At 37.1% G+C, this 13,176-nt stretch overlaps 1 protein-coding gene and 1 pseudogene across 1 annotated transcript; both read right to left on the bottom strand.

The window, feature by feature from the left end:
- Positions 1-365: 365 nt before the first annotated feature.
- On the bottom strand, positions 366-11,738 carry LOC142975207 (transmembrane protease serine 9-like). The gene is made up of 8 exons (XM_076117967.1): positions 11,631-11,738; positions 10,478-10,643; positions 9,873-10,131; positions 9,290-9,572; positions 2,457-2,546; positions 1,241-1,406; positions 801-1,059; positions 366-723 (listed from the first exon to the last, which is right to left on the bottom strand). The coding sequence occupies exons 1-8, from the start codon at positions 11,674-11,676 to the stop codon at positions 430-432; spliced, it is 1,563 nt and encodes a 520-aa protein (XP_075974082.1). The 5' UTR covers positions 11,677-11,738; the 3' UTR covers positions 366-429.
- Positions 5,970-7,857, bottom strand: LOC142976366 (achelase-1-like; annotated as a pseudogene).
- Positions 11,739-13,176: the final 1,438 nt, after the last annotated feature.

The following is a 13,176-nucleotide window of genomic DNA, read 5'->3' as shown; positions in this document are numbered from 1 at the left end:
CTCGAGTCTCTGTCCCATATTTTCACTTCAATTAATCAGAATTAAGCATCTTCTTCTTCTTATCGTACGGTTAGTGGTCAACCTGGTGTCAAAGTTGCTCAAGCCGCCAGAAGGCCTTTGACGCGGCTTAACGACTGTTATCTTAACAGACAACAACCGGGACCAACTTTTTACGTGCCCTCCAAAGCACGGAGACGCCCTGTTCAAATACCACTATGCGGTCACCCATCTATGGAATGACCGCGCCAAGGGTTGCTTAACCCACAGATCGTTTACCGACCGGTGTGCGCACTATGGGCGCCTCAATTAAGCATCACACAGGTAACTTGATTCTTTATCTTAAAACGGTTTAAAATAAAATCACAATTATTATTGCATAAATAATATTCAAATCATTTATTCCATTCCAATAATCGCATACTCGTAGAATTAACGAGAGTTGTTCTGAATCCAAGTGGTGAAGCGGGAAACGCGTACATTAACACCAGGGAAACGAGGATCGCCGCAACCTCTGCCCCATGAGCAGATACCAACGACGACGCGGTTGTGGTAGAGAGGACCGCCGGAGTCACCCTGGCACTGGTCACGACCACCGACGTCGAGCCAGCCGGAGCACAGCATGTTGTCAGTGATAGCAGAAGTACCATAACGCTGGCGACATACTCCCTGGTTTATAGTCCAGACCTGAACATGACGCAGCTGCTCAGAAGGCCTGCCATTTTCCTGTTAAACGAAATAAACGCACGTAAATTTACTGTACTTTTCACAGTTTATATTAAAATACCGTAGATTTTACTTACGGTTGTACCCCATCCTGAAGCCCAGACGACCTGGTTGTCACCCAAGTTGTAGTTGGAGCCAGCAATTCTAGCCGCTTGGACATTAGTGCCGAAGTTAATGGTTCCAGTGGTGCGCATAATAGCCACATCAGAGTCAACAGTATTGCGGTTGTAGTTAGGGTGTCTGATGATTTGTTGTGTGTTGGTTACTTGACCACCACTGTTCGCGAAATCGGAACCCACACGCAAACGCCACATACCAAGGGCTAGCCTGTTGTTGCTGTAAGAGACAAAATAATAATCAAATTAACAAAATTAAATATTGTTACCACCATTTTTTGAATATTTTAGATGGCGTATTTAATGGCAAGTCAAACTGGACTAACCGAGAACTCTTTGAATATAATAGATTCTATGAGTCAGGATTAAGGGGCTATTGAAACAAAATAAATGTAGCTTACTCAAAGCAGTGAGCAGCAGTAAGAACATTTCTTTGGTTGAGGATGCTGCCACCGCAGTTCTGTCTGTGGTTAGCTTGGTTGGCAGCAAACAGCAAAGCTACCATCTCAGGGTAGTTGCGAATGCTGGTGACGGAACCACCAACAATTCTTTGGCCGAACTCCTCAGCTGAAAGTTAAAACATTTATTGTGTCAGTAATCGCCATTAATGAGAGATTACAAATTTTATCTACTTTGTTTATTCGGAAAGTCTTGATATGGTATTAAAAATGAATTAATTATCGTGATATTTGATGAATACAGCCGATACTTCAAGTGCATTAGTATCAGTTAATATATTCATCCACTGCAAGAAAGAGATATTTTTCGAAAGGAGAATATTAGTTGTCATTTAGTGTCCTGACAATCGTGCATTCACCTATCCCAATAGTACAACAATGGGACTTTTGAGATGAAAATAGTGGTGTCTTCATTATGGTGATGGGACTATAACTGAGAAAAGACAGTGTCAGTGCTCCAATACAGAACCACTTAACCCCGGTTTCTGAGGTACATTTAGCGGCAGTTTATCTATTCAATAGTGTCAAAACTCATACAAAAAAACACTATTGAATAGATAAACTACCGTTAAATTAACTCAGAAACCGGGAGTTAATGAGATAAGTGCGATATTTTACAGTTTCATGGGCTGTCTCGGAAACTACATATTATAGAAGTGCTGTACGAAATTGTATCAATTTATTTAGATGTGTTGTAAAACCATGTATTTTTCTACAATTGTGAATGTGAAGAAATTAAAAGATGAGGATCAAAATATATTTTTGGGCGTTTTTTGGATTTTTTGTGCCACAATAAAGCTTATTGGTTATAATTTTGAACTGGCCACTATGTCAAAAAGTACATTGTGGACTGTACAAATGCATATAACAATAATGATAATAAAACATTGGGTTATTCCCTCAGTACCCTGAACCCTGAGGCCCCCGTCCCGGAGAACTCCAATTTATTTTTATCTTAACAAACTATTTTAAAAAATAAATCGGTGCCCTCCGGGACGGAGGCCTCGGGTATCGGGTACTCAGTGAATAACCCAAAATATTTTGGTAATTGAAATATGGTCAAATGTGGTCTATTTAATCATTATTCAACAAATAAAATATTTAAAAAAATAGGCTGTGTTGGTAAATAAAAATATAATTATTGAGTCAAAGTACACACCTGAGGCAGCCGCCAAACACAAAACTAAAACTGCTAGAAGACGCATTTTGCCGTTCACTGTAGTCCAACCAGACTCTAAGCAGCGGGTGACTATTATCGAAATTATCACTCGTATTTATACTAATTAATTTAAAAGTCATCATTATTCTGAAAATAATATTTCATTAAAGGGATAATATCGTGTACATTATAATCTATTTGATTAAAATTGATGTTGTTATTTGCTACAACATGTAAACAATGAATTATGTACTTGAATCGAAAATTGGTTTGTATGTTTGATCGTTTAGACATTTTAGAAGCCAATTATTAAAATTAGTGCAAATAAATAATTAGTGTACTTTATTTAAAAAAACGCAGTTGATGTTTTTTTTATGGGATGGTTACAATCAATCCAGCTCGCTATGATTACTAATCAATATAAGCATCTTTCATCTCCTTTATTGAGTCCTATAGTGATATAAAGAGTATCAATTAAGGTTTAAATCAATACCTTATTGTTATTTTATCATTCCTGAAGATGTGGGCAGAAGTGTATAAAATATTTTTCGACAGTTAAAATTATATGGAATACCTCCACTATTACACATTCTTATAGAAATATAATATATATTTGCTTAGCCTTTGTTCCAAGCTATGTTGGAGTCGGCTTCCAGTCTCACCGGATACAGCTGGATACCAGTGTTTTACATGGAGCGACTGCCTATCTGACCTCCACAACCCAGTTACTTGGGTTATAACACAATACCCTTCGGTGAGACTGGTTGTCAGACTTTCAAGCTTCTGACGACTGTTAACGATTGTCAAAGATCTCCGAAAATGACAGCCGGGGCCCACAATTTAACGTGCCTTCAGAAATACGGAGGAACTCGATATGTATACGATGGTCACCCATCCACAGACCAACCTCGGCAAGCGTGGCTTAACCGCAGAGATCGATCCGTGCGGCTATTGTTAACTAAGCCACGAGCTCCTCGTAAAACCTCTTTGGCTTCAAGAATCACAAATGAGTACACGGTTCATTAGGTTTATTTCAGTGAGCTCGTGAGGTACACAAATATCGAGCTTTTTTGTGTAGAGAAAATATTTTACTACAAGTTCATACATACTCTAATGCGAAAAGACTTTTCCCCCGACCTAATACGTAGGATGTCTCCAATATCATTGCGCTAGAAGATTTAGGTACGCACATAGGTTAATTGCTCCTTTCTATCCTTTAAAACTTGAAATACTTACTACTTTAATCTATTTTGTTTTATTTCAATACTTAACTCATTTTTAAGTTCAAATAGATAAAGCTTTACAAATTATCGCAAAGGACATATGATATCTACGGCTATAATCGTGCTGCGATGGACAAAAAAGAAATTATATTGGTTAAATATCTCTTAAAATATAGTTAATTGCCGCATATTTTGTTTTATTGTACTAAGCCGTTATTCATAGTTAATTTTATTTAATATTTTTTGACTCGAATGGATTCCGGAAGCTAACCGGTAGAAGCTTAGTGTTGTCAGTTAAGACATACAGTTTCGTATTGTTAGTAGGTATATAAATAATTGTACAATTACCATATATCTGCAAGAAAATGTAATTGAAATAGTTATTTAAGTACAAAAATAATATTTAAATAATAAATAAATACTACAATAACCCTTAATCAATATTTTGAATTATTTCACGAATCTATAAATAGCTTTTTTTTTAAGAAATTGCAACACTTGCCCTCTGTCGCGATATCGATTGTCAACAGAATTTATCATTCCCGACTTTCGTGTTGTTGTTTTTTTTTTGCGGTGTTTTTATGCTTATAGACGATTTGTGCCTGTTTTTCTGGATTTCTGTTACTGCTAAACCACCTGACTTCGGCTTTCTTGGACTTTGGATCTACGCTTTACATTATAACTTGGCTACGTAGTGCGGACTAACGAATTTGGCTCGTGTATAAACTATTGTTTTATTTATTTCCCTCTATTGCCTGAGTGATTATAAGCCTTTTGTATAAAAAAGTAAGTATAGTGTCCATTGACCATTATTGAATTGTTTTGTGGATGCCGGTAAGTTCTCAAATAGTTGTTGACTCTTGTACTTCACTCTCATACACATTGTAAATCATTTTAAAATCCCTTTGAAAGGTGTCTGCAAGTAGAATCAGCCTGTATTTATAATACTTATTATTGGAAATACAAAAAAATGGCACTTAGCAATTGTAACTTTGTAGAAATGTTGATAATTTTTATTCCCTATAGTTTTCAAACCCTGCTAGTTAGCAGAATAAAAATTACACTAGAGAATAGCAGACTATTGTCTCTTCATAAAACCAAGCTTGGTTTTTTTGTCCATAACATAGCCTTTGTTGTATGGGGTTGTTGCGTATCTCCTTTATAGATTTTGTACGAAAAAATACTCAGATAATTTTATTCCTCTTCCTGTTTTAAACACCTTCACAATAATCTCTGCATCACCCCAAGGTAGGCTGGCAAAAACGTCCCTGGCATTAAGTCCGCCTTTATACAGCTCTGTACAAAAAGGTAAAAAATAATAATAATAATTAACCAAACAAGGTCACATTAAGGAATTGTAATGTAGGTACAAACAATTCAGCTTTCGACTTCAATAATGAGCCTAAAGTTATTTAAATGAGTTTCAATGACGTCATTGCAATGACGTTAGACTCGTGACGATAAAAAAAAATTGCATATTATTACTGATCGCCCACGGCCGAAATAAAGAAATCTGTTGGGCAATTTTCTGCCGCCGATGTTATCTATGAACTAACGTGCATTTGACATTTCAAATTATAGAAAAAAGAAGTATGTTTTTCATCAAACACGTTTTTAGGAATGCACTTAGGAAAATCCCGAATTTAGTTGTGAAACTTTTGCACAAAATCAAATATTTTTACCAGCTATTCAGGGTCAGATATTCAGTATTCTTTACAATCGGTGCTATAAAGTAGCGAGAGGTTGACATTTTATAATCTTCTTAAAAATCAGCCGATAAAAAATTGTCGAAAGCGGGATGGCTGTAATAGTTTCGTGAGTATTTTATGTTTAAAAATGTTGTTTTATCAAAATATGCTCAGAAGTTACAGTAAAATGATAATGTTGTGTATTCTGTACCATTTCTATCTTTTTGCGTATTTTATATGAATTTAGAGGTAAGATTTTAACAGCAGTTTCAAAAAATTTTTCATTATAGTGAGAATGATTTATTACATTCTTTTCACAGATCTCGAGTCAAAAAGTCAAATTAGTCAGAATTAAGCACATCACACAGGTAGTTTGATTCTTTATCTTAAAACGGCTTAAAATAAAATCACAATTATTATTGCATAAATAATATTCAAATCATTTATTCCATTTCAATCATCGCATACTCGTAGAATTAACGAGAGTTGTTCTGAATCCAAGTGGTGAAACAAGAAACGCGTGCTTAGTTTTTTTGTAGGTTCTTGGGGAGTCATACATTTTGACACATCTGTACTCAGGTTATGCCAACAGAAACAGTTCCTTATGAAATAAGCATTATTAATAATCTTTATTTGTCAAATCTTTATCTACAAAGAATTAGCGTGAGTTATTTTGGATCCAAGTAGTGAAGCGGGAAACGCGTACATTAACTCCAGGGAATCTAGGATCCGCGCAACCCCTGCCCCATGAGCAGACACCAACGACGACGCGGTTGTGGTAGAGAGGACCGCCGGAGTCACCCTGGCACTGGTCACGACCACCGACGTCGAGCCAGCCGGAGCACAGCATGTTGTCAGTGATAGCAGAAGTACCATAACGCTGGCGACAGACACCCTGGTTGATAGTCCAGATTTGAACATGACGCAGCTGCTCAGAAGGCCTGCCATTTTCCTGTTAAAACAAAATAAACGTATGTTAATTTACTGTTCTTTTCACAGTTTATATTAAAATACCGTAGATTTTACTTACGGTTGTACCCCATCCTGAAGCCCAGACGACCTGGTTGTCACCCAAGTTGTAGTTGGAGCCAGCAATTCTAGCTGCTTGGACATTAGTGCCGAAGTTAATGTTTCCAGTGGTGCGCATAATAGCCACATCAGAGTCAACAGTATTGCGGTTGTAGCTAGGGTGTCTGATGATTTGTTGTGTGTTAGTTACTTGACCACCACTGTTCGCGAAATCGGAACCCACACGCAAACGCCACATACCAAGGGCTAGCCTGTTGTTGCTGTGAGAGACAAAATAATAATCAAATTAACAAAATTAAATATTGTTACCACCATTTTTTGAATATTTTAGATGGCGTATTTAATGGCAAGTCAAACTGGACTAACCGAGAACTCTTTGAATATAAAAGATTCTATGAGTCAGGATTAAGGGGCTATTGAAACAAAATAAATGTAACTTACTCAAAGCAGTGAGCAGCAGTAAGAACATTTCTTTGGTTGAGGATACTGCCTCCGCATGCCTGTCTGTGGTTAGCTTGGTTGGCAGCAAACAGCAAAGCTACCATCTCAGGGTAGTTGCGAATGCTGGTGACGGAACCACCAACAATTCTTTGGCCGAACTCCTCAGCTGAAAGTTAAAACATTTATTGTGTCAGTAATCGCCATTAATGAGAGATTACAAATTATCTACTTTGTTTATTCGGAAAGTCTTGATATGGTATTAAAAATGGTTTAATTTTCGTTATCTTTGATGTAAACAGCCGATACTTCAAGTGCATTAGTAACAGTTAATATATTCATCCACAGCGAGTAAGAGATATTTTTCGAAAGGAGAATATTAGTTGTCATTTAGTTTCCTGACAATCGTCCATTCCTTACAATAATGTAATGAATCTTGTACGGCCATTTGGGTCAATTCCACTAATTTCATGATTGGCCACCACTACAAGATTATTAATAGACCTACTTCACCTATCCAACTAGTAAAACAATGGGACTTTTGAGATGAAAATAGTGGTGTCTTCATGATGGTGATGGGGCTACTGAGAAAAGACAGTGTCAGTGCTCCAATACAGAACCACTTAACCCCGGTTTCTGAGGTACATTTAGCGGCAGTTTATCTATTCAATAGTGTCAAAACTCATACAAAAAAACAACTGTGCCCAATAAAGCTAATTGGTTATAATTTTGAACTGGTCACTATGTCAAAAAATAAATTATGGACTGTACAAATGCATAAAATAATAATGATAATAAAACATTTCGGTCATTGAAATATGGTCTATTTAATCATTATTCAACAAATAAAATATTTGAAAAAAATAGGCTGTGTTGGTAAATAATAATAAAATTATTGAGTTAATGTACACACCTGAGGCAGCCGCCAAACACAAAACTAAAACTGCTAGAAGACGCATTTTGCCGTTCACTGTAGTCCAACCAGACTCCAAGCAGCGGGTGACTATTATCGAAATTATCATTCGTATTTATACTAATTAATTTAAAAGTCATCATTATTCTGAAAATAATATTTCACTGAAGGGATAATATCGTGTACATTATAATCTATTTGATTAAAATTGATGTTGTAATTTGCTACAACATGTAAACAATGAATTATGTACTTGAATCGAAAATTGGTTTGTATGTTTGATAAAAACGTCCCTGGCATTAAGTCCGCCTTTATACAGCTCTGCACAAAATGTAAAAAAAAAAAATTATTAACCAAACAAGGTATCACATTAAAGAATTATAATGTAGGTACTAACAATTCAGCCTTCGACTACAATAATGAGCCCAAAGTTATTTCATTGAGTTCACAAAACATTGCAATGACGTTAGCCTCGTCACGATAAAAAAAATATTGCGCATTATTACTGATCGCCCACGGCCGAAATAAAGAAAACTGTTGCGCAAATTTCTGCCGCCGATGTTAACTATGAACTATCGTGCATTTAAGATGTCAAATTATGGAAAAAAAAAGCAGTTACAACAACAAAGCAGCAACTAGGGGCGCTGTTGCATGATTTTCGTTGAGTATCGAAAGTTTGTCATTTATAATGTACTCCAAAAGTAGTTCCTACGGTATCCGCTAGGGTCGCTTTTTAAGAAAGTTACATATTTTTTTACGGCAGGGGGCCGTTTGTCATTTGGCGTTAGTAGTAGGAAATCTCCCCACTACAAATAGTCTCTTAACGGCGGGCATATCAGCGTGTTAAGGTAATGCGTTATACTATCTCGGACCCATAGTTTTGAAAACAAGATTTGATTGATTGCTGTCATATCGTATGAGTACCTATAGATATCGTTTTAAGGAAATCTTATCAGAAAATATTTCCGTTGATACTGCACATTATCTACCTGTCACTAATAAGGACTGAACTTTTAGACTAAAAAGACTTGAATGACTTTGTTGATGTTTCTGCTTTTATGAGCACAGAAATTTTATTCGTTATATTTTTTTTTTCGTCGATATGCAAGTGACAGTTATTTTTGTGATCCATAACTTTAATTAATAGGGAGTCTTGTGTGGACTTATCTATGTGTGCTTTGTAAAGTGAATGCGAACTGGATTCGATATCTTTTTTTATTCTCAGGGGGGCTATCACGTATTTCATTTGACAACTACTTGAATGCCACTATACTGTACATTGTTTTCTCTCTTAGATTATATTGATTAACACGTTACGTCAAAGCAGCTATGTACTGAATAGTGATAATATTTGACGTAAACTAGTTGTCAACTGAGATACGTCATAGCCCTCAGGTCAATTTTTTATTTTTAGCTGACACCGCAACATTTATCCTCTAGAAATATTTTAAAAAGGAAATCAAAAACAACTTCTGTGATTGCATACGTATAATTTTTAATCCATTTATGCCGTTTTTATCGCTCCTTAGACTTATCTTGAGTTATTTTGAATCCATGTTGTGAAACGTGAAACGCGTGCATTAACACCAGGGTAACGAGCTTGAGCACAACCTCTGCCCCATGAGCAGATACCAACGACAACACCGTTGTGGTAGAGAGGACCGCCGGAGTCACCCTGGCACTGGTCACGACCACCGACGTCGAGCCAGCCGGAGCACAGCATGTTGTCGGTAATTCTTCCGCCACCGTAACGCTGGCGGCAGACAGCCTGGTTGACAGTCCAGACTTGGACATGACGAAGCTGCTCAGAGGGTCTGCCAGTTTCCTGTAAAATATTTTTGTTGAGTTGAATTGATATGTTCGCACATTAAAAATTTATGTTTTCATTCTCAATAAAATTATTAGAAAGAAGCAGACATTATACTGTTCGATCTCGCAGCTCGGCCAATTGACAATACTTTTCGATATTTCCAATATTTACGCTTGATCCTAGCAGATTATATACTAAAACATAGGGCGTCTGTCGCTCAATCTCGTTTGGTAGATTTCATCACGAACACGCAGACGCGGAAGAGGATTTTCATTTTTTAATATAGTGAAAATAGTACTAATAAATTGTACTTACAGTAACACCCCATCCTGCAGCCCACACAACCTGGTTGTCTCCTAAGTTGTAGTTGGAGCCAGCAATTCTTGCTGCTCGAACGTTGTTGTTGAAATTGATGTTAGAAGGAGAGCGCATAATGGCCACGTCGGAATCGACAGTATTTGCGTTATAGTTTGGATGTATGCGGATTTGATTAACGTTTACTACTTGACCGCCACTGTTAGCGTTGTCAGAGCCCACACGTAGACGCCACATGCCATTTTGGTTTCGGCCTTCGCTGTAATACAAAATTATGTTTATAGGACATATAAAAGTATGAAAACCGCAAGGTTCGAGCCCAAATTATTTCGAAAGCGCGTAAGTTCGGGGTTTTGTGTCAGTCTACACTTCACAAATTTGTGCTCGGCTTTTGCTTGTCACCTCTAGCACAGAACTACCTTTATAGAAAAAGACCATATTGGTAATAAGATATATTTTATTATTGCCTCAGCGTCAGCCTAAAAATTCTGAATCTAGTTGAATCTGAATCATGACAGTATTTCTGAGATAAAAGAAAACAAGTAGTGAAAATGAAAAGTTTGTAATTTAAAAGGATTAATTTTATAAATAAACATTATACTTACTCAAAACAGTGAGCAGCAGTAAGAAAAAATCTCTGGTTGAGGATGCTTCCACCGCAGTATTGCCTATGGTTCGCTTGATTTCTAGCGAAGAGTAAAGCAACCATTTCAGGGTAGTTGCGAATACTGGTGACGGAACCACCAACAATCCTGGTTGGGCCATCGTCAGCTAGAAATTAAAAATTTACCTTACTTTGTTGTTATTATTTTACGTAATGTGTAATCCCAAAGATGGTTGAAGTTAGGCAGGCCACCTGCCTAACTAAGTCTCGTATTCTGGTCGTAAAAAATCAGCCGAATTCTTTTAAAAGGCAAGTTTTTGTGAACATAACCATGTTGAGCTGTCACTATTTAACGTGGGACAAAGACAAGACTAAGCAGTGATAGCCGGGTGTTCTTAATTTGGCACTTCCCACGCAAGTGGTCGCAGGTTCGAATCCGAGGCAACACCCCGAAAACTTTACGACGTTATGTGTGTCTTAGAAATAATTATCACTTGTTCTAATGGTGAAGGAAAACATCGTGAGGAAACCTTGCATGCCTAAAATTTGTTTAATACATTTATTGAGGGCATGGAAAGTCCCCAACTCGCACTTGGCCAGCGTGGTAGACTCAAGGCCTAACCCCTCGCTCCCATTTGAGAGGAGACCCTTGCCCTGCAGTGGGACAGTAAAGGGTTAAAAAAAGACAAGACAAAGAAGAAGAAGACCTTACTTATTATCTACTGGTAGACCCGCATGTTCCAGCTCGCGCAAAAGCTATTAACTCTATTATAGCCGCTATAGGGTTGAATTTCGGAATTAAGTAAGCTGTCAACCGTTGAAAGGACAGTTCGGCACAGTTAAAATCTGACAGTCAGATCGAACGGTGATAACTTTTTTAACCGGTTTTGTTTAAAATCTAGTTTAATTCGATTTCATCACGGAACAACTCAATGGTATGGGTGGGATAGACGCAATGAAACATTATGTTTTTTTTCGGTTAGTGGCCAACCCTTTGTCAAAGATTTCGAAGGGTGACTTACGAAGCAAAGAAACACTTAGTTTAAATATCACTATTCGGTCACCCACTTGTGGAATGACCACACCAAGGGTTGCTCGACCCACAGATTGTCCACCGACCGGCGAGTGCAGCTATGATATAATATAGAACATACCTGAGGCAGCTGCCACACATAGTACCAAGAACACTAGAGCACGCATTTTGTCCTTTTGCCGTAGACTGACCGTACACCACCAGCAGACTTGTATTTATACTAATTAATATCAAATTCATCATTATCTATTTAATGGCAATAAATTTTATCTCACGAACCCGCGAGGATTATTATTGTTTTTATCCATTAAGGAAATTCCTTTCATTTAATTCATATTTTATTCTACTATTACACAAGTTGTGAAATTATTTTGTTTAGCAATACTAAATTTCTTACTATACACATAGTTTTCTGTAATATACTATTTAAAACATCATTGCTTCGTGGTACAAATGAAGATACAGCGGTTCAGCTTTCATTTGAGTTTTTGAGGGAAGTATTTAATGTTTATATTTAAATTATTAAACTTAAGTAATATGATAATAAAACAGGCAAATCAATGGGTAAAACCAGTTATTTACTTTTATCAAAGATTTAAACATTAGTAACAGATATAGTTCTGTTATTGTCAAAATGTTATACAGGGTGGGTCAAAAACATAGAGTCTTACAACTACGCTAACAGTAATACCGCACGGTAGCACGATTCTCTACAATTCGAACCATCGAGTATTGAGAGTTTGGCATTTAAAATGAACTGCCAAAATAATTTGTACGATGCCCGCTAGAGGCGCTGATCAAATTTTCATACAATATTTTCGATAGCTAGCAGGTTGTCGGTAGTCGATAGTGGTAGAGAATCGAGCTACAGGTTAAGAGAGCCTGAGTCGTTTACGCGCAGTTCCTCGAGTCTCGCAACTCAATCATGAAAAAACATCGCGCATACTCTCACTATTAAATGTATTTTTTTATCAAACTTTATTCATAATGATTGACTTCAAACGGACTAAGGTTTTGAATTAAGCGCGATGGTAACTTCAGCTTAACAATTCCAATCCAATAACGGATCACACATAACTAGTGGAAAGTTTTTTTTTGTCTATTCCAAAAAATATTAATTATGTATTAGCCGAGTGGTATAAATTGACACCTCCTACGCAAGTCGTCGCAGGTTCGAACCCAAGGCAATACACCAATGACTTTTTGAAGTTATGTGTGTATTAGAAATAATTGTCACGTGCTCCAACGGTGAAGGAGAAACATCGTGAGGAAACCTTGCGTGCCTAAAATTTGTTAAATACATTTATTGAGGGCATGCTTAGTCCCCAACCCGCACTTGGAGAGCGTGGTGGACTCAAGGCCTAACCCCTCCCTCATTACGGGAGGAGACCCTTGCCCAGCAGTGGGACGGTAATGGGTTAAATTTATTTATTTATTTATGTGTGATCTTCAGGACGCACTCTGTATGTGTACGTTATCAGGTTTTAATTAATACTGACCATAATCTTACTTGCAATTGATAAAAATCTAACACACGTATCTCGCCGTTCTTGCAGTAGCTAAAGAAGCTATTATACTACAACACGCTTCATAGTAAACAAAAGGTTATTGAAGCGTGTGTAAAAATCTAAAAAAATTGTTTTTCGCTTTGGCGAGTAGTCGACGCA

This window comes from Anticarsia gemmatalis, chromosome 1, assembly GCF_050436995.1.
Source record: "Anticarsia gemmatalis isolate Benzon Research Colony breed Stoneville strain chromosome 1, ilAntGemm2 primary, whole genome shotgun sequence".
NCBI classification, from domain to species: domain Eukaryota; kingdom Metazoa; phylum Arthropoda; class Insecta; order Lepidoptera; family Erebidae; genus Anticarsia; species Anticarsia gemmatalis.
Note: the sequence above shows the minus strand (reverse complement) of the source record. Positions and strands in the feature narration are given on the sequence as shown.

Coding starts and splice junctions, on each gene's coding strand:
- LOC142975207 (XM_076117967.1), bottom strand. CDS start 11,676: ATGCGTGCTCTAGTGTTCTTGGTACTATGTGTGGCAGCTGCCTCAG. Junction 9,573..9,872: donor CTGCAGGATGGGGTGTTACT/GTAAGTACAATT, acceptor AATATTTTACAG/GAAACTGGCAGACCCTCTGA. Junction 1,407..2,456: donor GTGTTTGGCGGCTGCCTCAG/GTGTGTACTTTG, acceptor TTTAACTTTCAG/CTGAGGAGTTCGGCCAAAGA.